The sequence below is a fragment of the Haliotis cracherodii genome, unplaced genomic scaffold (genome assembly GCF_022045235.1).
Source record: "Haliotis cracherodii isolate W230 unplaced genomic scaffold, xgHalCrac1.p SCAF_32, whole genome shotgun sequence".
Classification (NCBI taxonomy): Eukaryota; Metazoa; Mollusca; class Gastropoda; order Lepetellida; family Haliotidae; genus Haliotis; species Haliotis cracherodii.
In genome coordinates this window covers 749,364-776,902 of record NW_027266289.1, presented here as the reverse complement: position 1 = coordinate 776,902, position 27,539 = coordinate 749,364, and the positions used below count along the sequence as shown (strand labels likewise).

General features: G+C 41.0%; 1 protein-coding gene across 1 annotated transcript; it reads left to right on the top strand.

The window, feature by feature from the left end:
• Positions 1-1,498: 1,498 nt before the first annotated feature.
• On the top strand, positions 1,499-27,539 carry LOC139477192 (uncharacterized). Its single transcript, XM_071259751.1, has 4 exons — positions 1,499-2,510; positions 25,848-25,907; positions 26,378-26,443; positions 27,027-27,539. Exons 1-4 carry the CDS (start codon positions 1,499-1,501, stop codon positions 27,422-27,424), a joined length of 1,536 nt encoding a protein of 511 aa, XP_071115852.1. The 3' UTR covers positions 27,425-27,539.

Here is a 27,539-nt window from a genome sequence, read left to right as displayed (position 1 = left end):
TACTGACGTCGATTATGCATGTATGTCTCGTCTAACAGATGTGTTAGTGTGGCGCTACAATGCCATGCTCCTTACAGCACAGATAGAGTTTCTTATTCTCTATACCTCCAACATGGGGCGACTAAATGTGACAGCAGCAGAGTATTGATGAGTAGAGTAAGAGATTACCTTTTTATTACAGCATTCTGTATATAGAGGATTAAAAACACAACCAGCATCCACATACAGGCTTTGTCTCAGAGAAGCTCTAAAGGCTCAAAGGCAAATCCTCAGTCTCTGATGATGAATAGAATCTAGTTTTTTTAAACTCACTCATTTGCTGGTTCGACATGAATTGTCTCAGTATCAGCCTGAAAGGGAGAATATGTCGATTCGGATTGATTGTCAGGGTGACAGACGAAGCTACGACAGGTTGATCAGACTTGACCCATGTCAACTCAGTCCAACACAGAACAGATAAAGAGGTTGTGGCAGATTTGGCTACAGCAGCAGAAGAATTTAGAGTAAAAGTAAGCTACCTGGCGACGGCAAAGCTGATGTTTCGTTCTTGTTTAGTTTAAGAATTTTGATTTCTGTTTGATAAACAGGGCAGAACTTGGAAGTGGCCATGTGTTGCCCATCGCAGTTTGAACATTTCAAATCTTGAGGACAATCTGCACTTTCATGGTTGTCACCATAACGATGACAAACCAGGGGATGTGTACAGGTTTTCGAACCATGTCCACTTTTTTTTACATTTAAATCATCGGAGTGTATTGGGGACATACATCTTCACTCCGATGTTGACATAACCAGCTTTAATTGAATTGGGAGCAGGTCAACGGGCAAGTGAATAAATATGTGTTCGTTTGAACAGTAGTTGATTTATTATCCTTTCTGGTAAAACGTTTGACAGACTAAACTTGATTTTTGTCCCGGCACATTTCACCTGAAGAGCTCCACTGCGCAAACGTGTCACATTTTAAACTCCCCACAATGGCCATGAACAGATCTGGATATACCAATTTGATTGGTTTATGATCTGTAACTTCGATCACAAGGAATCAACATGTGTATTAGCCTTATCAAACGAACTCGTATCCAAATGTCTTCGTTTAGAAACAGAATGATTGTTAGCCATGGTGAAACAGGGAGGGGGATTTTTGGGGGTGGGGGATTGGAGGAGTAAGGTATATGTGAGACTGCATGTGGCATAGAGACCTGGGTGTCTGCTACGGGTGATCAAAGGTATATGTTGTACATTGGACATATAGACCGTGGTGTCGGGGATGGGTAATAAGTAAGTTCCGCAGCGTGAGACAAAGAGATGTAATTTACGCACATTATCAATGTTAAGGGGTTGGATCGAGATTAGTTAAAGTAAACAAGTAATCTAATATTTTTCAAGTTACTTCAATAATAATAATACTCTCAACACGAGGCTATTGTGGCAACATACTTGGTATGTAACACAATACCCTGATGAAGTTCCCTGCCTTATTTGTGTCTGTGGTGCCACATGTACGCACAGGAATTTTCTGTCAGAGCATTCCTGAGTTGGCTTTTTGTCAAACACTTCGGACTAAGCTCCATCTTGATCCAGCACCAAGTCAGTCTTCTCGTAACTGCGACGAGCTGCACATATCTCTGCATGATGGAACAAACAAGCGTTGTATTCATCATTCTTGTGTTCTTATGTGGTGTCAGAGACGCACATGCTGATACCAATTTGACCGACTTGACTGGACAAGTGAGAGTCCTGACAGCAAGTATCCAAGCATGGAAAGGAAGAGTTGTTAATATTAAGACTGATATGAAACAGCACTTTAAGAGGTGGGAGTCATCACTGAAAAATCAACTGACTGACACGTTCATTCCTGCCCTGATAAAGCCTCTAGTGGAGCAAGCGATTACTGGCATCCTGAAAGAGTATAACATTAGGAATATTATGAGTGGACGTGTTCATGATTTAGTTAACAGACTGAAAGTCAACGTTCATTACACAAAGACACAACTTCGGGCAGTAACACAACAGCTCCGACGTGTAGAAAGGGAAAGAGACAGTTACAAAGAAAGTATTGAAAAACATCGTAGCGAGGTGAACACAGACATCCACAGTTTACAGCTGCAGCTGAATGAGACGAAAGCTGGTCTTCGCGATGCAAAGATGGTGAACACTTTTCTTAAGGAAGATTTAGTTACACTAAATACAAGCTGTGTGAAGAGAGAAGAGATAGAAGCGCGCTCCAATGATGAACAGTCATACAGGGCGGGCGTGCAGGAAATGCAGCAAAAGTTAAAAACTGACATTCAGAGTTTAAACATTCAACTAAATCAGACCATTGATGACCTACATGATTCAAATCAAGTAATCACTGGTCTTACAGAGGACATGGTGACACTGAACACAAGCTGTGTGGTGAGAGAAGATATTAAAGAGGTCAATGTTACTGACAGGTCGCTGACTACATCGTCGTTGTCGCAGGTGTCATTCACAGCATCGCCCCCTTCGTTTCCGGGTGCTGCAGGAGGTGAGACTTTTAGCAGAGATTTCTCTCTAAACATTCCATGCGAAAGATGCATGAAATATATTATTAAATTTGAAAAAAGCATTAGTGTATGTCTTGAATTTCAAACAATATATCTATATATATCTATATGTATGTATATGTATATGTATGTATATATACAAGTTAAAGGCAGAAGAAGGCATATCATTTGTATGTATGTATGTATACATATATGTATGTATGTATATGTATGTATGTATATATATATATATATATATATATATATATATATATATATATATATATATATATATATATATATATACATACATACATACATACAAAGGATATGCCTTCTGCCTTTAACTTATGTCTAAACATTCTGTGTTATAAATGTGTAATACAATAAAATACACTGACACATAACCGTGTTATCCTACATAAAACTGTCTCAGAAAATTGAGATGTCTGAATAAAGTCCAATATTCATATTCACCCTGTAGCAGAACGAACAACAAATAAGTAAAACATACATGGAGTTCTACACACTGCACGTATCACAGTTATTGATCTAATAATCAAAATGCATTCTCCACATTTATCATGGTGTCCTCCTTATGTAATATTCAGAACTTAGTTTTGATGAATAGGCATACATGTTATTTACATCCCATCACATAAAGCTATGACAGATATCACATGATTCATTATACTCATCTCTGTGCTACATATTACTTAAACTGCACCAATGCACTCATATGTACACGATGTATAGTATACATATAAACATACAGTTCACAAATACAGGCATGTAGCTTATACTAGGACTAGAATGTTTAAGATGCCTACCGAATGTGTGGCACTCAGGTGACAGTAGGCATAATCTACTGTAACTGCTTGTCACTGCAGATCCTGCTGTAAGTGATCAAATACACGTCACTTACATAGTTTAGTATACATATCATACAATTATATACACAGTAATACTGCCATATCATTTTATTCTAAAAATAATCTCAAATTGAATAGCATAGATAAACCTACATAAATATGCCCTTATCTGAGCCATACTAGCATTACCTGTGCTGTGATATACTCTTAATTACAAACACACATGATCATGGAGGTATAATCATTAATGTACTTATACTAATGACTTTAACTACATTCATACACTCAAATCACACAATTATAACCTACACTGAACTAATGCTTACACTATACATGCTGTACTAAAACAAATATTATATCCTACATATTGTTTATAACTTCGTATTAACACACACACACACACGCACGCACGCGCGCCCGCGCGCACACACACATATATGTTGTCATACTGTTTCATGCGAAAGAAAGTCATGATTCATTCGTTGGAAAGATGTCATCGCGTCAATGTAGCACGTTCAGATAGCATCATCTTCCCGAGGCATGATCGTCCACAAGTCAATTTATTAAAGTCTAGTTTCCAGCCCGATGAACTTTTGATCTTGACCTAGGGCGGCCTGTGCGGGGTCGATCCTTGACTTTTCTGCAGAACATATTGAACATATTGTCTACCCACCGAGACTTCCGCCAGTTTCCGGAATGACAATAACTCTTAGGCGTTCATTACATTGTAGACCGCCTCCGTGGTCTAGTGGTAGAACGTCCGCCCGGAGAGCGGAAGGTCCGGGGCTCGATCCCTAGCCGCGTCATACTAAAAGACGTTAAAAGATGGTAATTGTTGTTTCCCTGTCTGGTGCTCGGCATTAAGGGGTTAAAACAAGGACTGGTCGGCTCACAGTCAGTATACTGTGTCTGAGTGGGGTATTCATGGTATCTCAGTGAGCTAGCACTATAAATCGGCATCAGTCCGGACTATTACAAGCAGACACACACACACACACACACATACACACACACACACACACACGTCGCTATGTAAGTGCAATAATCTTGGACGCGGCGTTAAACCCAATTTCACCTCCTCATAACATTGCAGACGACGCATTCCTACTCTGATCATAAACATTGCAGTGCAGCAAGCGTAGAGAGTTTACCAGCTCACGTGCACGGAGGAATGTTTGTGTGCAAGGTTTCGTGTGTGTTGAGGCGTTAGGGTTTGGTTCCGAAACCGTTTAGCGTCTGTCTCTGGCAGTCTTGTTTTCAAAGCTGATCGTCCTTCTGATCATAATATCAAAAGACGGGACACCCAATACCCAGGTACATAGGTCAACGTCGGTATGAATACTCCCAGCAATATTCAATACAATATAGAAAAGAGCGCATGACTCAGATAAAAACTAGAAAAGGTGCGCGTCTCTTAAATAAGTTTTTAGTAATACGACATTTACACGGGGTGAAAATATACAGGAGCGTTCTACTAGGCTAACTATACTACTCAAAAGCAGTTAGGGAACACTGATATGTTTGCACTTAAAATAAAAAAGGAACAGAAGACTGAGTAGTAAATTCAATTATGACCGAGTATACAGTAAGAAAGAATCATGAACAATCCATTACATTTCATAACGTGAGTGTCAGTGAGTTGGATTGAACGCCTCTTTTAACAGTATTCCAGTTACATCACGGCGTGTCAGCTTAATGTGGGAGGAAAGCTCGAAGTGATGCAGGTCTCAGACGTTTACCACTTCGGTGAAACCCAAGAGCACGGGTATGGTGCTGAAAAACCTAGAAACATAATCGGGGCGAACCGGGATTCGAACCCACAATCATAGGTTTCTGGCGTGCCCAAGGGACGCAACTCTGCACAGAGAATCGCGGCGCCTTAGACGACTGGGCCACCCGTGCCCCCGAAAGAATCATGAACAACCCACTACATTTCATAACGCGAACAAGCGTTGATGTCAATAATGTCACTGGGGTCAAAATTGGAAATCCAGGCCATGAGAGAAAAGTCAGTAACGAGTGTGTCCGCCCCTAGCAGCCACACATGCAACACAACGACGCCTCATGGATGTCACTAATGTCTGTAGTGTGTTCTGTGGGATAGCAGGCCACTCAGCCATTGAGCAAGCTGGCGTAGATCTGGAGGTGGAGGGTGGCTCTCTCTAACACGTCTCGTTAACAGATCCAATACGTGCTCAATGGGTGCCATATCAGGATAATATGCTGGCCATTCCATGCGAGTAACATTGTTTTGTCCCAGAAAGTCAGTGACTATGCGTGCACGATGAGGTCTAGCATTGTCATCCTGGAAAACCGCCTGTGGGCCTATTCGATGAAGACAAGGGATCATCATTGGTCTCAGAATTTCACACCTGTAGCGAACAGCATTCAGATTCCCGTTGATGACGTACAGATTGGTTCTGTGATGAAATGAGAAGGCGGCCCACACCATGACACTACCACCATCAAAACGATTGTGCTCACGGACGTTGACGTCAGCAAAACGTTTCCCACGCCGTCTGTAGACAAGAACACGACCGTCATTATGCTGCAGTGAGAACCGAGATTCAAAGAAAAAAGAACTGCTGACCACTGTTGTCTTGTCCACTGTCGGTGTTGGTGGCCCATGCGTCTCTGGCTGCTCTGTGACGCGGAAGAAAAAGCGATCTAACGGCTTGACGTCGGGGCCTGATGTTTCTTTCCCTCATACGGTTTCTTGTGGTTTGGTCACTGACATTTGTTCCTGGAGCAGCCCTCGGTTGCCTTCAAAGATGGTTTGCTGTGACTGTTCTCCTCCTCAATGCTTCAACAACGACGCACCGGTCTTCTCTTCCTGTTGTCACACGAGGGCGTCCTGACCTTGATCGATCACATACTGTCTGTGTTTGTTGGAATCGCTGACGTAATCTGCAAATGACGAATGGACTAACATTTAACCTTCGAGCAGCTTCCCGCTGTGAAATATTTTCATTTAGCAACCCAATAGCTCTGGCTCGTTCTTCAGTCGTGAGGTGTCGACGTTGTGGCATGTTGAACACAGTGTGGCTCGTGCTTCGTGAGGATAAGTGAGCAAATGCACGATCTCCATTCTTACGGCAGCTGTGAGGAGGAGATTACAACAAAAATTACCATTAAATGAATGCTGGTCAAAATTAACGTTGACGAGTCCAGTATGATTCAAATTCTTTGTTCTGGTCATGAAGTCACTTGAGTAAAGGTAGTCTTTAATATCAGTATGTAAGCCGCCGATCAGGAGGCCATTTACCAAATTTAAAAGGAATCGAATGAACAGTGCTACAAAATATCAGTGTTCCCTAAATTGTTTTGACGAGCGTCATCAGGAAGCGTCATTAACACTCCCACCACTGAACAGTAGACATGATACACCAGCCCTGTGTTTCTAGTGCAGTCAGGAAGCGTCATTAACACTTCTAACACTGTACAGTAGACATGATACACCAGCCCTGTGTTTCTAGTGGTATCAGAAAGCGTCATTAACACTTCTAACACTGTACAGTAGACATGATACACCAGCCCTGTGTTTCTAGTGGGGACAGGAATCGTCATTAACACTTCCAACACTGTACACTAGACATGATACACCAGCCCTGTGTTTCAAGTGTAGTCAGGAAGCGTCATTAACACTTCTAACACTGTACAGTAGACATGATACACCAGCCCCGTGTTTCTAGTGTAGTCAGAAAGCGTCATTAACACTTCTAACACTGTACAGTAGACATGATACACCAGCCCTGTGTTTCTAGTGTAGTCAGGAAGCGTCATTAACACTTCTAACACTGTACAGTAGGCATGATACAATAGTCCTGTGTTTCTAGTGGACACAGAAAGCGTCATTAACACTTCTACCATTGTACAGTAGACATGATACACCATCATTGTGTTTCTAGTGGACACAGAAAGCGCCATTAACACTTCTAACACTGTACAGTAGACATGATACACCAGCCCTGTGTTTCTAGTGGTATCAGGAAGCGTCATTTACACTTCCAACACTGTACAGTAGACATGATACACCAGCCCTGTGTTTCTAGTGGTATCAGGAAGCGTCATTTACACTTCCAACACTGTACAGTAGACATGATACACCAGCCCTGTGTTTCTAGTGGTATCAGGAAGCGTCATTAACACTTCTAAAACTGTACAGTAGACATGATACACCAGCCCTGTGTTTCTAGTGGACACAGAAAGCGTCATTAACACTTCTAACACTGTACAGTAGACATGATACACCAGTCCTGTGTTTCTAGTGGACACAGAAAGCGTCATTAACACTTCTAACACTGTACAGTAGACATGATACACCAGCCCTGTGTTTCTAGTGGTATCAGGAAGCGTCATTTACACTTCCAACACTGTACAGTAGACATGATACACCAGCCCTGTGTTTCTAGTGGTATCAGGAAGCGTCATTAACACTTCTAAAACTGTACAGTAGACATGATACACCAGCCCTGTGTTTCTAGTGGACACAGAAAGCGTCATTAACACTTCTAACACTGTACAATAGACATGATACACCAGCCCTGTGTTTCTAGTGGACACAGAAAGCGTCATTAACACTTCTAACACTGTACAGTAGACATGATACACCAGCCCTGTGTTTCTAGTGGACACAGAAAGCGTCATTAACACTTCTAACACTGTACAGTAGACATGATACACCAGGCCTGTGTTTCTAGTGGACACAGAAAGCGTCATTAACACTTCTAACACTGTACAGTAGACATGATACACCAGCCCTGTGTTTCTAGTGGTATCAGGAAGCGTCATTAACACTTCTAAAACTGTACAGTAGACATGATACACCAGGCCTGTGTTTCTAGTGGACACAGAAAGCGTCATTAACACTTCTAACACTGTACAGTAGACATGATACACCAGCCCTGTGTTTCTAGTGGTATCAGGAAGCGTCATTAACACTTCTAAAACTGTACAGTAGACATGATACACCAGTCCTGTGTTTCTAGTGGACACAGAAAGCGTCATTAACACTTCTAACACTGTACAGTAGACATGATACACCAGCCCTGTGTTTCTAGTGGACACAGAAAGCGTCATTAACACTTCTAACACTGTACAGTAGACATGATACACCAGCCCTGTGTTTCTAGTGGTATCAGAAAGCGTCATTAACACTTCTAACACTGTACAGTAGACATGATACACCAGCCCTGTGTTTCTAGTGGGGACAGGAATCGTCATTAACACTTCCAACACTGTACACTAGACATGATACACCAGCCCTGTGTTTCAAGTGTAGTCAGGAAGCGTCATTAACACTTCTAACACTGTACAGTAGACATGATACACCAGCCCCGTGTTTCTAGTGTAGTCAGAAAGCGTCATTAACACTTCTAACACTGTACAGTAGACATGATACACCAGCCCTGTGTTTCTAGTGGACACAGAAAGCGTCATTAACACTTCTAACACTGTACAGTAGACATGATACACCAGCCCTGTGTTTCTAATGGCGGCGGGAAGCGTCATTAACACTTCTAACACTGTACAGTAGACATGATACACCAGCCCTGTGTTTCTAATGGCGGCGGGAAGTGTCATTAACACTTCTAACACTGTACAGTAGACATGATACACCAGCCCCGTGCTTCATGAACAACTCGTGGTTGAAGCCATGTATGAACAACTTTTAAGGAGAGAACTTTTCTATCAGTCCCTTAGTAGATATTTATTAATAACTAGAGCACCACCTAGGTGGTGCTCTGACGTCATCAAGGTCACGTGACTGTCAGTGTCTCATTAATATGCAGAATAACTCATTAATATGCAAATGTATGGCTGACGTCACAGGTCAATTAGGTTAATAAAGGGTCAACTGACCAGATGCAATCATGCAATAAATGACTTGACCATTCGTTAACCGTAGAACACGGGATAGTAATGAATGTCCCTATATGGACATGATATTACGACTGGGGGTTGGGTTGGGTCTTGACTCACGCGGAATGGAATGTCATTGTGAGACCATTTTGGCGCGAGAACATGTGGTGAACATTTGAACCTTTTGCGTTGAAGACATTTCTCTGTGCACATTTGGTGGCGGGCTATGTGTGGTAATATTAAAAAGCCCAGGAACAAGTTTACATAGAAAGATCTCCCGATATTCAATTACGTTAATTAAGGGTCAACTGATTGGATGCAATCATGCACTTGACCATTCGTTAAATGTAGAACAACATGTGTCTAAAAACAAGATGGCCGACGTTGCCATGAACGCTCACGGGTGTCACGTGTCCTCGGTTTGAATCTCGCGCCTGACCTACAAGTTAGTTCTATGGGGCCCCCGTTCCACAAAGCGATATGAGACTAAGTTGATCCGCAAGTGCATTAACTCATTTATACTCAAATATAATCATGACGTCACAGGTCAGAAAGGGTAATGAGAGGTCTGTTGTTCCAATGCACGAATGCAGTGTGTTAATGAGTCCTTCATTAAGTGAGAACAAAGCATAGTAATGAGTGTCCCTATATGGAAGTGGTTACTACAAGGTTCAAATGTGATTCACGGGGAAAGGAATGTCATTGTTAGACATATTCCATTGATGCATGGATTTCGGTAGTAATGACTGTCACATATGGCAAAGAGGGGTGTGAGTTGAATTTCCATAGAAACCACATGTCCAGTTCTTAACTCTTCTCGTGTTACCCATTATAAGTTCCTTTTAACAAACAGTTGCCATGACAACTATAAAAAAAAATAAGGGTTAACAGTCTTGACTCCTAGCTAGAGGTTAGCTCGGAGAAATATAGAGTCGGTATCGCGAAACCCGTGTGTTGAAGACTGTAATGTATGCCAGTCTGGTATATGACGTTTTAATACTGTAAAATTCTATTCTTTTTTCTCAAAGATGTTTGAGTTCAAAATGTCGGTTCAGTTTCCTATTTCAATGGAAAAAATACTCGTTTAACCCATACCCAGAATCATTTTCATGAGAAAAAATAGAGTGAAATAACGTAGTTTAGTAGATAACTTCTAAGTAATAAGATTACTTGAGCATTCATTAACAAAGAACAATGGATAATAATGAATATCCTTATATGGAAACTTAGGTCACCAATCCCTCATTAATATGCAAGATAACTCATTAATATGTAAATGTATAAGTGATGTATCAGGTGAATTAGATGAATACAGGGTCAACTGACCAGATGCAATTTACTTACATTAACAAAGAACAATGGATAGTAATGAATATCCTCATATGGAAACTTGACATCGCACGCGAAATGGAATGTTATCGCGACTGCATTTTGGCGCCTTTTTGCCCCCCTCTCTACATGCTCATTCGGGGGGCTGCGTCTGCTGAGATTATCAGCCCAGGAATAAGAGTGTGATTTATGTCAATATGTGTTATAAAACTCAACGGTAGTGTTGAGTGACTCACATTTTCACTCTAACCTTGCTGACAGTATTGAAGACGGAATGAATGAGGAGAATGGAGGTCACGTGCTACTGTGTCAGAGTCGTCTTAGGTGAGCAATAATTTTAATCTAAATATTTTTACAAATTATTTACTGATATGTAATTAGTTACATTGAAATCTTTTTTCTTTCTTTCTCATCTGTCTACCTCTAATGCATATTTGTGTAAAGTATTTTTGTAATGTTACGTATGCATTTGTACACCATGCTTTTGATAAAATAATTCATATTATTTAACAGTTAAACTTAAAACAGATTCTTATTTTACCAATCCATTTGTAGAGTTTAATACCCAACAGAAATTAGATATAATTCTTTTCTTTTTTTGTTGTTGTTGATAAAACATCACTCGTTAAACATTTTACAAAGCAAGAAATAGAACACTCATAGTGATTTTATGAAAATTTACTTTTTATGAAATGTAACAAAGTGATTTCTGATACAGACTATACTTTGGTGTGCGAGCGGCGCACAACTTTTGGGTACATGCTATGGCATTGCGATTCCTGGCTGTAGATGTTATAGTCTGTTTCTGCATGATGTATGATGTGTATGAAAAAAAAACTTGATTGAGTTTATTATGTTATCATGAGTCCAACGAATTCTCATTTAGGAAAAAAAAAGTACATGTTCAAATTCAATGTTCCCTTTGTTCAAGGGTGTGTGCACCACAAATGGCGTCCCATTGAAGAACCATCATAATTAAGAGACATAGTGATGTAGTTACCTTTACCTATGTGCTCTTTAATATAGTCAGACATGATCGATCAATGTATTCTTATATTGTCTTTTTTTTATCTCTTTTTACAAAACAGTTACGATTAATCTTAAGGTTTTAAAAAGGTGATCTTAGCATAGTGTTAGTTAACCATTGTCATGATACATTTCTATGACTCGAGATAAAGTTAGAATATTCTGAATTTAGCATGATTAGTTTTTTAAAACCTTAAGATTAATCGTTTGGTGTATTGTGTCCTCTGTCAGTGGTCAGGAAGATAACCCGATGATCAATTCAACGCAAGCTTCACCAAGTACATATTCGCTGGGGAGTCACGTGATCACCTTCTTTACAGCGCTCAATGGGCATAGTAATATTTCCATATTTAGTTAGTGTACTATGTACACAGTTGTCGACGCATCTAACAGTAGATCACATTGCTTATATTGTTACAAGTGAGGTTTATTTTACAACACTCCGAATGAGTTCGTATATGCTATACACATAACACCTTGTTTTGTCCGTGTTCTATGAGGCACCATTCCACATCTCAGGCTACGTTGATCCATAAGTGCAATAACTCATTCATTGTGAAATATAATCATGACGTCACAGGTCAGAAAGAGTAATGAGAGGTCTGTTGTTCCAATGCAAGAAGGAAATGTGTTAATGAGTCCTTCATTAAGTGAGAACAAAGCATAGTAATGAGTGTCCCTATATGGAAGTGGCTACTACGAGGTTCAAATGTGATTCACGGGGAAAGGAATGTCATTGTTAGACATATTCCATTGATGCATGTATTTCGTGTAGTTATGACTGTCACATGTGGCAAAGAGGGGTGTGAGTTGAATTTCCATAGAAACCAAATGTCCAGTTCTTAACTCTTCTAGTGTTACCTCTTATAAGTTCCTTTTAACATTCAGTTGTCATGACAACTAAATAAAAAAATAAGGGTTAACAGTCTTGACTCTAAGAGGTCAGCTCTGAGAAATATAGAGTCGGTATCGCGAAACCCGTGTGTTGAAGACTGCAAAGTATGCCAGTCTGGTCTGAGACGTTTTAATACTGTAAAATTACATTCTTTTTCTAAAAGATGTTTGGAGTTCAAAATGTCGACTCAGTTTCCTTTTTTCAATGGAAAAATACTCGTTTAACCCATACCCAGAATCATTTTTATGAGAAAAAATAGAGTGAAATAACGTAGTTTAGTGGATAACTTCTAAGAGATAAGATTACTTGAGCATTCATTAACAAAGAACAATGGATAGTAATGAATATCCTTATATGGAAACTTAGGTCACCAATCCCTCATTAATATGCAAGATAACTCATTAATGTGTAAATGTATAAGTGATGTATCAGGTGAATTAGATGAATACAGGGTCAACTGACCAGATGCAATTTACTTACATTAACAAAGAACAATGGATAGTAATGAATATCCTCATATGGAAACTTGACATCCCACGCGAAATGGAATGTTATTGCGACTGAATTTTGCCGCCTTTTTGCACCTTTTCTCCATGCTCATTCAGGGGGGCTGCGTCTGCTGAGATTATCAGCCCAGGAATAAGAGTGTGATCTATGTCAATATGTGTTATAAAACTCAACGGTCGTGTTGAGTGACTGACATTTTCACTCTAACCTTGCTGACAGATAAGACGTCCGTTTTCAAAATGAAGAGAGTTTCAGAGGATATATTTGGACCTACAGTCATTTTCACAAAGCATAGCAAGACCAAGTCGAGAAAAACATGTCGGAGAAAATCAATGGCATCAAAGGGGTCGCCGAAGAGACTGGTTGCATCTAAGAAGAAAAAGATGACAACCAAGAAAGCGAAAATGACTATACTGAAAATGCAACCCCTGTCGAAAGTAAAGGCTGCATAAACACCCTCCTCCTCCTCCTCTTCCTCCTCTAGATAAACACCCTCCTCCTCCTCCTCCTCCTCCTCTGGATAAACACCCTTCTCCTCCTCCTCCTCCTCCTCTGGATAAACACCCTTCTCCTCCTCCTCCTCTGGATAAACACCCTCCTCTTCCTCCTCCTCCTCTGGATAAACACCCTCCTCCTCCTCCTCCTCCTCCTCCTCCTCTGGATAAACACCCTCCTCTTCCTCCTCCTCCTCCTCTGGATAAACACCCTCCTCCTCCTCCTCCTCTGGATAAACACCCTCCTCCTCCTCCTCCTCTGGATAAACACCCTCCTCCTCCTCCTCCTCTGGATAAACACCCTCCTCCTCCTCCTCCTCCTCTGGATAAACACACTCCTCCTCCTCCTCCTCCTCTGGATAAACACCCTCCTCCTCCTCCTCCTCCTCCTCTGGATAAACACCCTCCTCCTCCTCCTCCTTCTCTGGATAAACACCCTCCTCCTCCTCCTCCTCCTCCTCCTCTGGATAAACACCCTCCTCCTCCTCCTCCTCCTCCTCTGGATAAACACCCTCCTCCTCCTCCTCCTCCTCTGGATAAACACCCTCCTCCTCCTCCTCCTCCTCCTCCTCCTATGGATAAACACCCTCCTCCTCCTCCTCCTCCTCCTCTGAATAAACACCCTCCTCCTCCTCCTCCTCCTCCTCCTCCTCTGGATAAACACCCCCCTCCTCCTCCTCCTCCTCTGGTGTTTATCCAGAGGAGGAAGAGGAGGAGGAGGGTGTTTATCCAGAGGAGGAGGAGGAGGAGGAGGAGGGTGTTTATCCAGAGGAGGAGGAGGAGGAGGAGGGTGTTTATCCAGAGGAGGAGGAGGAGGAGGAGGAGGGTGTTTATCCAGAGGAGGAGGAGGAGGAGGAGGGTGTTTATCCAGAGGAGGAGGAGGAGGAGGAGGGTGTTTATCCAGAGGAGGAGGAGGAGGAGGAGGAGGGTGTTTATCCATAGGAGGAGGAGGAGGAGGAGGAGGGTGTTTATCCAGAGAAGGAGGAGGAGGAGGAGGGTGTTTATCCAGAGGAGGAGGAGGAGAAGGGTGTTTATCCAGAGGAGGAGGAGGAGGAGGAGGGTGTTTATCCAGAGGAGGAGGAGGAGGAGGAGGAGGGTGTTTATCCAGAGGAGGAGGAGGAGGAGGAGGGTGTTTATCCAGAGGAGGAGGAGGAGGAGGGTGTTTATCCAGAGGAGGAGGAGGAGGGTGTTTATCCAGAGGAGGAGGAGGAGGAAGAGGAGTGTGTTTATCCAGAGGAGGAGGAGGAGGAGGAGGAGGGTGTTTATCCAGAGGAGGAGGAGGAAGAGGAGGGTGTTTATCCAGAGGAGGAGGAGGAGAAGGGTGTTTATCCAGAGGAGGAGGAGGAGGAGGAGAAGGGTGTTTATCCAGAGGAGGAGGAGGAGGAGGAGGAGGAGGGTGTTTATCTAGAGGAGGAAGAGGAGGAGGAGGAGGGTGTTTATGCAGCCTTTACTTTCGACAGGGGTTGCATTTTCAGTATAGTCATTTTCGCTTTCTTGGTTGTCATCTTTTTCTTCTTAGATGCAACCAGTCTCTTCGGCGACCCCTTTGATGCCATTGATTTTCTCCGACATGTTTTTCTCGACTTGGTCTTGCTATGCTTTGTGAAAATGACTGTAGGTCCAAATATATCCTCTGAAACTCTCTTCATTTTGAAAACGGACGTCTTATCTGTCAGCAAGGTTAGAGTGAAAATGTCAGTCACTCAACACGACCGTTGAGTTTTATAACACATATTGACATAGATCACACTCTTATTCCTGGGCTGATAATCTCAGCAGACGCAGCCCCCCTGAATGAGCATGGAGAAAAGGTGCAAAAAGGCGGCAAAATTCAGTCGCAATAACATTCCATTTCGCGTGGGATGTCAAGTTTCCATATGAGGATATTCATTACTATCCATTGTTCTTTGTTAATGTAAGTAAATTGCATCTGGTCAGTTGACCCTGTATTCATCTAATTCACCTGATACATCACTTATACATTTACACATTAATGAGTTATCTTGCATATTAATGAGGGATTGGTGACCTAAGTTTCCATATAAGGATATTCATTATTATCCATTGTTCTTTGTTAATGAATGCTCAAGTAATCTTATCTCTTAGAAGTTATCCACTAAACTACGTTATTTCACTCTATTTTTTCTCATAAAAATGATTCTGGGTATGGGTTAAACGAGTATTTTTCCATTGAAAAAAGGAAACTGAGTCGACATTTTGAACTCCAAACATCTTTTAGAAAAAGAATGTAATTTTACAGTATTAAAACGTCTCAGACCAGACTGGCATACTTTGCAGTCTTCAACACACGGGTTTCGCGATACCGACTCTATATTTCTCAGAGCTGACCTCTTAGAGTCAAGACTGTTAACCCTTATTTTTTTATTTAGTTGTCATGACAACTGAATGTTAAAAGGAACTTATAAGAGGTAACACTAGAAGAGTTAAGAACTGGACATTTGGTTTCTATGGAAATTCAACTCACACCCCTCTTTGCCACATGTGACAGTCATAACTACACGAAATACATGCATCAATGGAATATGTCTAACAATGACATTCCTTTCCCCGTGAATCACATTTGAACCTCGTAGTAGCCACTTCCATATAGGGACACTCATTACTATGCTTTGTTCTCACTTAATGAAGGACTCATTAACACATTTCCTTCTTGCATTGGAACAACAGACCTCTCATTACTCTTTCTGACCTGTGACGTCATGATTATATTTCACAATGAATGAGTTATTGCACTTATGGATCAACGTAGCCTGAGATGTGGAATGGTGCCTCATAGAACACGGACAAAACAAGGTGTTATGTGTATAGCATATACGAACTCATTCGGAGTGTTGTAAAATAAACCTCACTTGTAACAATATAAGCAATGTGATCTACTGTTAGATGCGTCGACAACTGTGTACATAGTACACTAACTAAATATGGAAATATTACTATGCCCATTGAGCGCTGTAAAGAAGGTGATCACGTGACTCCCCAGCGAATATGTACTTGGTGAAGCTTGCGTTGAATTGATCATCGGGTTATCTTCCTGACCACTGACAGAGGACACAATACACCAAACGATTAATCTTAAGGTTTTAAAAAACTAATCATGCTAAATTCAGAATATTCTAACTTTATCTCGAGTCATAGAAATGTATCATGACAATGGTTAACTAACACTATGCTAAGATCACCTTTTTAAAACCTTAAGATTAATCGTAACTGTTTTGTAAAAAGAGATAAAAAAAAGACAATATAAGAATACATTGATCGATCATGTCTGACTATATTAAAGAGCACATAGGTAAAGGTAACTACATCACTATGTCTCTTAATTATGATGGTTCTTCAATGGGACGCCATTTGTGGTGCACACACCCTTGAACAAAGGGAACATTGAATTTGAACATGTACTTTTTTTTTCCTAAATGAGAATTCGTTGGACTCATGATAACATAATAAACTCAATCAAGTTTTTTTTTCATACACATCATACATCATGCAGAAACAGACTATAACATCTACAGCCAGGAATCGCAATGCCATAGCATGTACCCAAAAGTTGTGCGCCGCTCGCACACCAAAGTATAGTCTGTATCAGAAATCACTTTGTTACATTTCATAAAAAGTAAATTTTCATAAAATCACTATGAGTGTTCTATTTCTTGCTTTGTAAAATGTTTAACGAGTGATGTTTTATCAACAACAACAAAAAAAGAAAAGAATTATATCTAATTTCTGTTGGGTATTAAACTCTACAAATGGATTGGTAAAATAAGAATCTGTTTTAAGTTTAACTGTTAAATAATATGAATTATTTTATCAAAAGCATGGTGTACAAATGCATACGTAACATTACAAAAATACTTTACACAAATATGCATTAGAGGTAGACAGATGAGAAAGAAAGAAAAAAGATTTCAATGTAACTAATTACATATCAGTAAATAATTTGTAAAAATATTTAGATTAAACTTATTGCTCACCTAAGACGACTCTGACACAGTAGCACGTGACCTCCATTCTCCTCATTCATTCCGTCTTCAATACTGTCAGCAAGGTTAGAGTGAAAATGTGAGTCACTCAACACTACCGTTGAGTTTTATAACACATATTGACATAAATCACACTCTTATTCCTGGGCTGATAATCTCAGCAGACGCAGCCCCCCGAATGAGCATGTAGAGAGGGGGGCAAAAAGGCGCCAAAATGCAGTCGCGATAACATTCCATTTCGCGTGCGATGTCAAGTTTCCATATGAGGATATTCATTACTATCCATTGTTCTTTGTTAATGTAAGTAAATTGCATCTGGTCAGTTGACCCTGTATTCATCTAATTCACCTGATACATCACTTATACATTTACATATTAATGAGTTATCTTGCATATTAATGAGGGATTGGTGACCTAAGTTTCCATATAAGGATATTCATTATTATCCATTGTTCTTTGTTAATGAATGCTCAAGTAATCTTATTACTTAGAAGTTATCTACTAAACTACGTTATTTCACTCTATTTTTTCTCATGAAAATGATTCTGGGTATGGGTTAAACGAGTATTTTTTCCATTGAAATAGGAAACTGAACCGACATTTTGAACTCAAACATCTTTGAGAAAAAAGAATAGAATTTTACAGTATTAAAACGTCATATACCAGACTGGCATACATTACAGTCTTCAACACACGGGTTTCGCGATACCGACTCTATATTTCTCCGAGCTAACCTCTAGCTAGGAGTCAAGACTGTTAACCCTTATTTTTTTTTATAGTTGTCATGGCAACTGTTTGTTAAAAGGAACTTATAATGGGTAACACGAGAAGAGTTAAGAACTGGACATGTGGTTTCTATGGAAATTCAACTCACACCCCTCTTTGCCATATGTGACAGTCATTACTACCGAAATCCATGCATCAATGGAATATGTCTAACAATGACATTCCTTTCCCCGTGAATCACATTTGAACCTTGTAGTAACCACTTCCATATAGGGACACTCATTACTATGCTTTGTTCTCACTTAATGAAGGACTCATTAACACACTGCATTCGTGCATTGGAACAACAGACCTCTCATTACCCTTTCTGACCTGTGACGTCATGATTATATTTGAGTATAAATGAGTTAATGCACTTGCGGATCAACTTAGTCTCATATCGCTTTGTGGAACGGGGGCCCCATAGAACTAACTTGTAGGTCAGGCGCGAGATTCAAACCGAGGACACGTGACACCCGTGAGCGTTCATGGCAACGTCGGCCATCTTGTTTTTAGACACATGTTGTTCTACATTTAACGAATGGTCAAGTGCATGATTGCATCCAATCAGTTGACCCTTAATTAACGTAATTGAATATCGGGAGATCTTTCTATGTAAACTTGTTCCTGGGCTTTTTAATATTACCACACATAGCCCGCCACCAAATGTGCACAGAGAAATGTCTTCAACGCAAAAGGTTCAAATGTTCACCACATGTTCTTGCGCCAAAATGGTCTCACAATGACATTCCATTCCGCGTGAGTCAAGACCCAACCCAACCCCCAGTCGTAATATCATGTCCATATAGGGACATTCATTACTATCCCGTGTTCTACGGTTAACGAATGGTCAAGTCATTTATTGCATGATTGCATCTGGTCAGTTGACCCTTTATTAACCTAATTGACCTGTGACATCAGCCATACATTTGCATATTAATGAGTTATTCTGCATATTAATGAGACACTGACAGTCACGTGACCTTGATGACGTCAGAGCACCACCTAGGTGGTGCTCTAGTTATTAATAAATATCTACTTCCCTTGTCATATGCTTCACAAGTACCCCGCTAAGAAATATCAGAGATTAAGTTGGACACATACCGGCACATATTATTCGCGAAATAAAATACGTCTCTCCATCTTTTGTTTAGTTCTAAAAGTGATGTTAAGTTACATTAATAACTCAAATCTCCTCACTGAATCGTATCACTGACAACTATACTTACATCTAGTATCAATCATCTTGAGCATCTCACTCTTCACCCACTCGATTTGCGTGCGCATCATGTCATGACACGTTCAACGCCAAGGGATAGAGCAAAACGAATATTGCGGGTTACCTAATAATTTACAGGAATGTGATTGACTTCGTGCATGTGAGGCGGAAAGACTGGCAGTTAAGGCTAGGGGCACTCAGAGGTTGACAAACTCCTCTCCTCGTTACATGGCTTATACGCGGCCTTAGATTGAATTCTCTCAATCAGTGACTCACTATTAACTGAAATTGTTTACATCTTTCGCATAACTGACTTGCCATGCACATGCTTTACATATCGTTAATAAACTATACTGTATGTCCGCCTGTAACAATGGCACACGACGTACCAAACCGAATCGTTTTGCTTCATTTTTCATTCATTCACAATCTGTCCTTTTCGTGAAGGCGCGCCCTATTAAAGGATTAAGGCATGTCCTATTACTATTAACTCAAACTATTTCCAAGGGAAAATTTATACATGCATGTCAAAATGTTTCTACGGGACGATGATCTCACTGTCTCACGCTCATTATTGCGGTAAACTTTCTTACAAATGTCTTGCATTCGGGGTTGAACAGCTTACAAAAGTCGAAAAATTACCAAATGTGACATGTTATTGGCAATTGTTTAAAGAAATAGAAATGCATGTACTTTCTACTCAATTACCCTAAAGGCATTATTTCAATTACCCACACATCCCATAGATTTTTCAGAAAACTATTACATATAGTTGAAAAAACAAACTGTTCAAGGGAGAAAATGTTATTGCAGTAAGAGCATATGCCACAATTCAGTGCGGGCGCTACCCGTAGGTCAGGACATGCTCATCCTTTTCACGAACACCTGGTGTCATCACTGATTTTCAGTGGTCATTCACATAATCTTTACCGCTATTTGCCCTCTATCCAAAATGGAATCTGTTTCGGCGGATAATCTAGATTTGTTATTCTCTTGCATTGAGGAGGCGGTCGGGTAGCCTAGTGGTTAAACCGTTCGCTCGTCACACCGACGACCCGGGTTCGATTCCCGACATGGTTACAATGTGTGAAGCCCATTTCTGGTGCCCCCCGCCGTGATATTGCTGGAATATTGCTAAAAGCGGCGTAAAACCATACTCACTCACTCACTCATTGACAATTTATATATTTTCAGTCACGAGTATAGTTTCATCACTTGGCCTAGTTGGCCTTACCTCGATCGGCTCGATCGTTCGTTCGTGTAAATGTGGAAAAACACAAAGTAAAAGCGTGATCTATAGTATACATTGAGAGGTGGATCCTTGAAATGGCAGTTAACCCGTGGAGACTTATGATATAGACACAATACTTTTGTTTTCGTGCTAAATACATTAGGCCCAGTTGCATGGAATGTTGTCTGCCATTTTCATATGGCGTTGATTTGGTTTACCATTAATAAAAACATTTTGCTAAACGGTGACATTTATCACCAAAGACATTCAGGTTTAAAAGCGCCCGAGAACGAATAATTAATTTAACTCTGGTAAACAGACATAGGGGTAGATGTCAGTAAATTTTATATTTGTAGGGAAGTTGTCGAATGAAACGCGTTCCACGTAGCGCAGTTCTTTATTTCGGTCGAAGCCGAACGCTGTCTGCAGATCCGTATTTTCTTACACAGACAGCACAGAGGGGTCAGTGGCGGTGGAACCCCCCTTGTCGAAACATTAAAGTAGAAAATTATTTTGAAGCATAAATAAAAATATTATCAATTGATTATTTATACGTCCTTAGTGTGATAAAGGTGCCTGATATATCTGTGAAAGGTGTCTTTGTATGACACGCGGAGTGAGTGAGTGAGTGAGTATGCTTTTAGCATTATTCCAGCAATATCACAGCGGGACACGCGAAGTAACAAGAATCTGTGACAAGTCATAGACGGAAATTGATCAGCAAAAATCCTTCCGCCGCACATGTGTTGGGTGAGTTGGTTTAAACGCCGCTTTAAACATTATTCCAGTTATATCACGACGTGTCAGCTTAATGTGGGAGGAAAGCCCGAAGTGATGCAGGTCTCAGACGTTTACCACTTCGGTGAAACCCACAAGCACGGGTATGGTGCTGACAAACCTAGAAACATCATCTGGACGAACCGGGATTTGAACCCACAATCGCGCCCTATAGACGACCGGGCCACCGGTGTACTGAAACATTTTGAAATAACTCGTCTTCCTGATTGAATTGTCAGAACCGCATTGTCCAGGGTTTCTAACGCTCTGTAGATATAGATACGTATTCTGATAATTGGTATATAGCAGGTAAAGCGACCGTTCCGTCACGCATGTTCACACCTGTATAGCTGGCTTACCTACCAAGAGACAAAGCAGAATAAGATTGACACTTTTAGGAGAATGCAGATGAGTAACATTTACTCCCGTAAATATATTTATCTTATTTATACAAAGGGACATACAGACACGGTTGACCCAGTTTTAGGCGGCACAATTCGCCATGCAGAGTTGCGTCCCCTAGGCGTGCCAGAAATCAATAATCGTAGGTTCGATTCCCAGCACCATACCATAATTCCGATTTTCCTCCCACATCAAGCTGACACACCGTGGTATAACCGAAATACTGTTAAAAGCGGCGCGAAATAATAGTCATTCAGGATATTCTTTTTGACGATCCTTTATCGATAAATTACTAGTGTATCAGATAACCAACGACTCTTTAACCCACAGATTTAGCTCCTTCTTTACGGACTTAAGTATGCACATGTGTTATTGTTGTGACTGAGTTAAATACCTGGGCGCATTCATCTACAATCAAATTTCATGTTCAGTAAAGATTTTGAAATAAGCAATACGAAATGCAACAGCGACAAGGCAACACTTCATCACTATGTCAGCGGCCGACATGTTTTACAAATACAACATTCAAAATGGTGGCTACCGTCGCGATAGCTTCGATGCTATGTTTGCTTGTGATAAGGTTGAGGAACTGGTCAGTAGTTCTTGGTAATTTTCCGATCAAAACACAAACACGAGTTCATGGTCTGATGGTTCTTAACAAACCAGAATGATGTTTCATGCAGGGCGAGGGCCAGGCAAGTCGGGCTCGACCAGTTTAAAAATATGGTAAAGTGAGAAGAGTAGGCTTGCAGTCAATAGATCGAGTCGTTACAGTCAATAGATCGAGTCGTTACAGTCAATAGATCGAGTCGTTACAGTCAATAGATCGAGTCGTTACAGTCAATCGAGTCGTTACAGTCAATAGATCGAGTCGTTACAGTCAATAGATCGAGTCGTTACAGTGATTGATGTCATGAGCATCGATCCATGCTGAAGACATAGCCTACTTAATTTCTTAGAGCACCAACGCCCGAATCGAACAATTTTGTGACTGTTGTCGCATGGTTTGTTTGGTTTGTTTGTTGTTTAACGCCGCACTCAGCAATATTCCAGCTAAATGACGGCAGTCTGTAAATAATCGAGTCTGGACCAGACAATCCAGTGATTAATATCATGAACATCGATCCACGCAATTGGGATCGATGACATGCATCAACCAAGTAACCGAGCCTGACCATCCGACCTCGCTTCTTACGACAAACATAGTCGCCTCTTACGCCAAGCATGGGTTGCTCGAGACCTTATTCTACTCCGGATCTTCACGCGGAAACAATGCTTTGTCGCAGGATAAAGTATTGTCGGTGCCTTTGATCTTTTAGGGAAGCATCTTAGAATAAAAATAAAGACATATTTTACGGACGGTGATGAGGTAGATTTCTTTAACCAATGAAGTAGGCTTATTTTTTTACCTCAACATGCAATCTGAGACGAAATAAGGTGAGACTGTAGTAAGACTTCTAGTATCACTCCACACTGTATTATCTTAGAGTGATCGGCACAAGCAGCCGAGCGCCAAACTATGCCATGCTCTTAACCAGACACGTCACACTGACGTCATAGTTCGCCCCTTCGCCAGTCAAGGCGTTTCTTGCGTTTCTTGACTGGCAGTGGGACGTGTCACTCGTGTTAGGACGTAAACAGTGGGTAAGTTTTCCGCTTGTACTTCAGAGTTTTGTTAGGAAATTAAATGAAACAAACATTGTAAATATTTTAAGATTGATGTACAACAGAATACATTTTGAAGGAATCAGGTGCTTGCTTCACACAATGTTTACACCCAGACGTTTGTTTAGCCTGTCACCGGGGATAACAAACGTCTGGATGTAAACATTCATACTTCGTTTCAACTGAAAAGCTTGTTCTATTTTAATCAGTCTATTACATAATATATGCTTGTAAGTTTCATCTCTGAACTAATAACAATTATTTACAACTGGGACTGAAGACTATATCAGATGATCCTAAATCTGTTCAGTCAAGTGTCGGATGTGTTTTTGCGCTCATATTTTTAAAACGTTGTTCTGCATCACAGAACGGCCAAATGTGTCAGCCATATTATTTTTACACTCAAGGCCTGCAGCTTTGTTCTTCGAATCCGGAAAATATTATCATTAACAAATGTATTTTTGCATTGCTTTTGAAGAATTGCAAGGAAATGTAGAATATATAAGAGAAAATGTGCATGATTCTCATTATGTTATGGTTAAGTTAGAACGGACGTTAAATGCGAAAACAATTTGGCGCATGTCACACGGGCAATCGGCATTTCAATCACTTTCTTATCACTTTATAGAGCCACATGTTTATTCCCTTCTTTACACAACCAAACACCGTATCAAACATCTTGTAGTGCCGGCTACAGTTTCTGCCTCAGATAGTAACCTGATCTGTGATGGATGTACTGCCGCCATCGCTCGGAATGCTGAATTATGACAGTGTTGCAAACAGTTTTCCTGACACTGAATTACCACTGTGTTGCACACGCGCGTAGTCAAGTAGACCTGTTGCTCTTTTACACTGATTGTATATCATCAAGAAAATGTCCTCACTGAAATATTAATCTGTAGCATGTCGTATATCGACGTTTGTAATACTGTGTAGCCCGAGACACCAAGCGACGTAAAGTGCACCAGTTTCAGAGTCTAGTTAAGAGAGTGTTTGTATTGGGGAGGGTGGGGACTAAAACATCAAGCAAAGTCACTTGGAACAACAAATAATTTACGATAGGTCGCAGCACTCTACATTTAGTAGCCTGTTATCATCAATTGGCAAAGGCAATATGGACCCAGAGAAACCATCAAGACAGTTGTCGATGTAACAATTGTGTTAAATGCCCATTGTCCACAGACGTTGAAATGCACGAGAAATATATTTTCCTCCAGAATTACACTGGTGGGCGTCATATCCTGGTCAAAATATATATAACGATGTGCATTGATTCTCACTCGCAACAAATACCTGAGTATAATTTAAATATACAGTAGTAATAACATAGCAGGCAATGAAAATTAGAAAACAATGTTCAGTATTTGACCTGTATGAGCGAAGTAGGTTTGCTATTCACAGTGTTGATACTCAATTGCAGATATTATGCAACAACGCACCAACTTGCGGGGACCATTTCATTGTCATAACGATTCCACCCACACTAACGAAGTCAGACTAAAATACTAATCATTCCATAATTGGGAATTAAGGGTAGGTAGCTGATGTAATACCATGTTGTAAAGTTCGAAATTAATAATTGCACATATTCTGTGTATTCTGTGTACAGCAATATAAACTAACATGTTTAGTCCTTAGTCCTCATAATGATAACATATAAAACCCTAAAGAATGACATATGTCTACTAGCTTAGTCGTTATGATATCTGAACTAGGGGGCCTGTTGGGATGTTTGGCAGGGAATATAGGACGAGTGCCAATTTCTATCGCTGATGTAGTAATGTTCATTTTTGTTGTATGTTGTATGATTATATTATTATGACAACAAAATAACAATCTATTCAGTTCCTGCAACTTCAACCATGAGAAGAGATATATCTCAGAAGTGATAAAAGCAATCTAAATCTAATAAATATAAGTGATTTCCAAAATTTGTCAGTCACCATGCTATGATATATGAATAAGCCTCTACTGCAACAAATGTATTAAAGGTTAAGTTCATCAGAGAATAAATTTGAAAGTCACACATTTGTTGAAAGGCAAAAGCTTCTCTGAGGCCAGTAGTTATAATGTTTACCTGCAATATATAGTTTTCTGAACAGCATATATGGGGGTTTTGGGTGGTGGGTAGCCTAGTGGTTAAAGCATTCGCCCTTCGCGCGGAAAAACTGGGGTTGATTCCCCCACATGGGTACAATGTGCATAGCCCATGTCTAGTGTTCCCCGCCCAGATATTGCTGGAATATTGCTAAGAACCTGTAAAACCCAACTGAACAGCATATTTTGTGTTTCAGCCTCGAGCGACCGGAGCCACGGAGAAAGGGCTGCACAGATGACGACAGTGACGACCCATGGTAGGTGGGAGAACCCAGCAGGTGGTAGATACTGTCACTGTCCAACTTTGTACGAGATGAGGTCACATCAACATGTAACAAATATAAGCCTGAAAGTTCACTCCAAAAACCTTCATATGAACAGTCTCTACAATAACAAATTGATAAATGTAGTCTCTTATTATTCTAATAATTTGAAACAAGTCAATTGTATTGCCAGTACCACCATAAGGCTCAATCCAACAAGCCTGTACAGACGCGCGGCTCAGATGAACAGCAATCTCAATTTTTGTGTTGTATATTTATGATAGGCGTTTGAGTGATTTATTAGTCGCTAGACTACCTTATAATAATACCTCTTCTAAGATGAATGGTTTTGAAATTGTATTCATCAGTCAAAATTTTAAAAACCTAAACTTTGTAGAATATCTTGTATGTATAATGCTTATGTGGTTTGTATTGTTTTCTGAACAGCATGTTCTGTGTTTCAGCCTCGAGTGACCCGAGCCAGACCGCGAGGACAGCAGTGACGACCACTAAAAAGCCTGCTACACAGGGTAGGTGGGAGAACCCAGCAGGTAGAAAGCCCACACTTTAATCCCTCCAACAATTAACAAGCTGGGGTATAGACAGACCCGTGGGGGTTTTGACTTGCGTCTTGCATGTCATCGTATCCCAGTTGTGTCGATCGGTGCTCATGTTGTCAACCACTGGACTGTCTGTCTGTACCAGACTCCGCCATCTTATTGCTGGACTCCTGCTGAGTGCGGCGTAAAACAACAAACAAACAGGCTGACATACTCCAATGTCATGTCTTATAAGATCTATGTAATATTTCCAGTCAACAATTGTATTGACAGTATCATCTCATAAAGCTCAGTCCATGAAACGTTGACACTCTCCAGCCACACACAGAATAATGTTACAACAACTGGATGTAACAGAAAGATTCTAAACATTGACCACATAATCCTTGATTACATGAACCAGCTGTCGTCCTTCCCCTTGATCCTTGTGTTGTCAGCCATGTTGGAAGTGGTTGATGACGTACCGTGTCACGTGTCACCACGTTGAGGTGTGAACCATGTAGATGTATGACGAAGATGTCTGGAAGTGTACAGAGTTTACTTTGTGTTACAGCGACTCCATCACCAGCAGACTGCGGGGACCTCTATGTCGCCAGCGGGGACGGGGACCTGGAGGAGGTGAAGCGGATCCTGTCTCGGGGCGTGGACGTCAACTGTAGGTGGAGGGGGAGCGAGACACCGGTGATGTGGGCAGCAGGCGGGGGACACAGAGACGTGGTGGAGCTCCTGGTGGGTGAAGGGGCCGATGTGTCACTGGTGAGCGGGGTCGGTGACAACATCCTTCACTTCGCCTGTGCTGGAGGAGACATGGAGACGGTGAAGTTTCTGCTGTCTCTGCACGTGGTGGACATCGACGCCAGGAACAACTACGGGGACACGGCGGCGGGCTGGGCGAGACTCAATGGACATACGCGAGTGGCGGATCTCCTCGTGTCCCGCGGCGCTCAGTGACGTCAGTGTCGTGTTTGTGTAGACGGTGGGGGAGACCTGACAGTGACGTGGTGTGCCGTTCACGTCGTCGTGTGTACATCTGTCTTTATTTACGTGAAACTGTTTGTTGTTTTGA

What these genes read in the sequence shown, in the direction of transcription:
- LOC139477192 (XM_071259751.1), top strand. Translation starts at nt 1,499, where the DNA reads ATGTACGCACAGGAATTTTCTGTCAGAGCATTCCTGAGTTGGCTTTTT. An exon ending in GACGACAGTGACGACCCATG is followed by an intron (nt 25,908 to 26,377) that starts GTAGGTGGGAGA and finishes TCTGTGTTTCAG; the next exon opens with CCTCGAGTGACCCGAGCCAG. An exon ending in TAAAAAGCCTGCTACACAGG is followed by an intron (nt 26,444 to 27,026) that starts GTAGGTGGGAGA and finishes TTTGTGTTACAG; the next exon opens with CGACTCCATCACCAGCAGAC.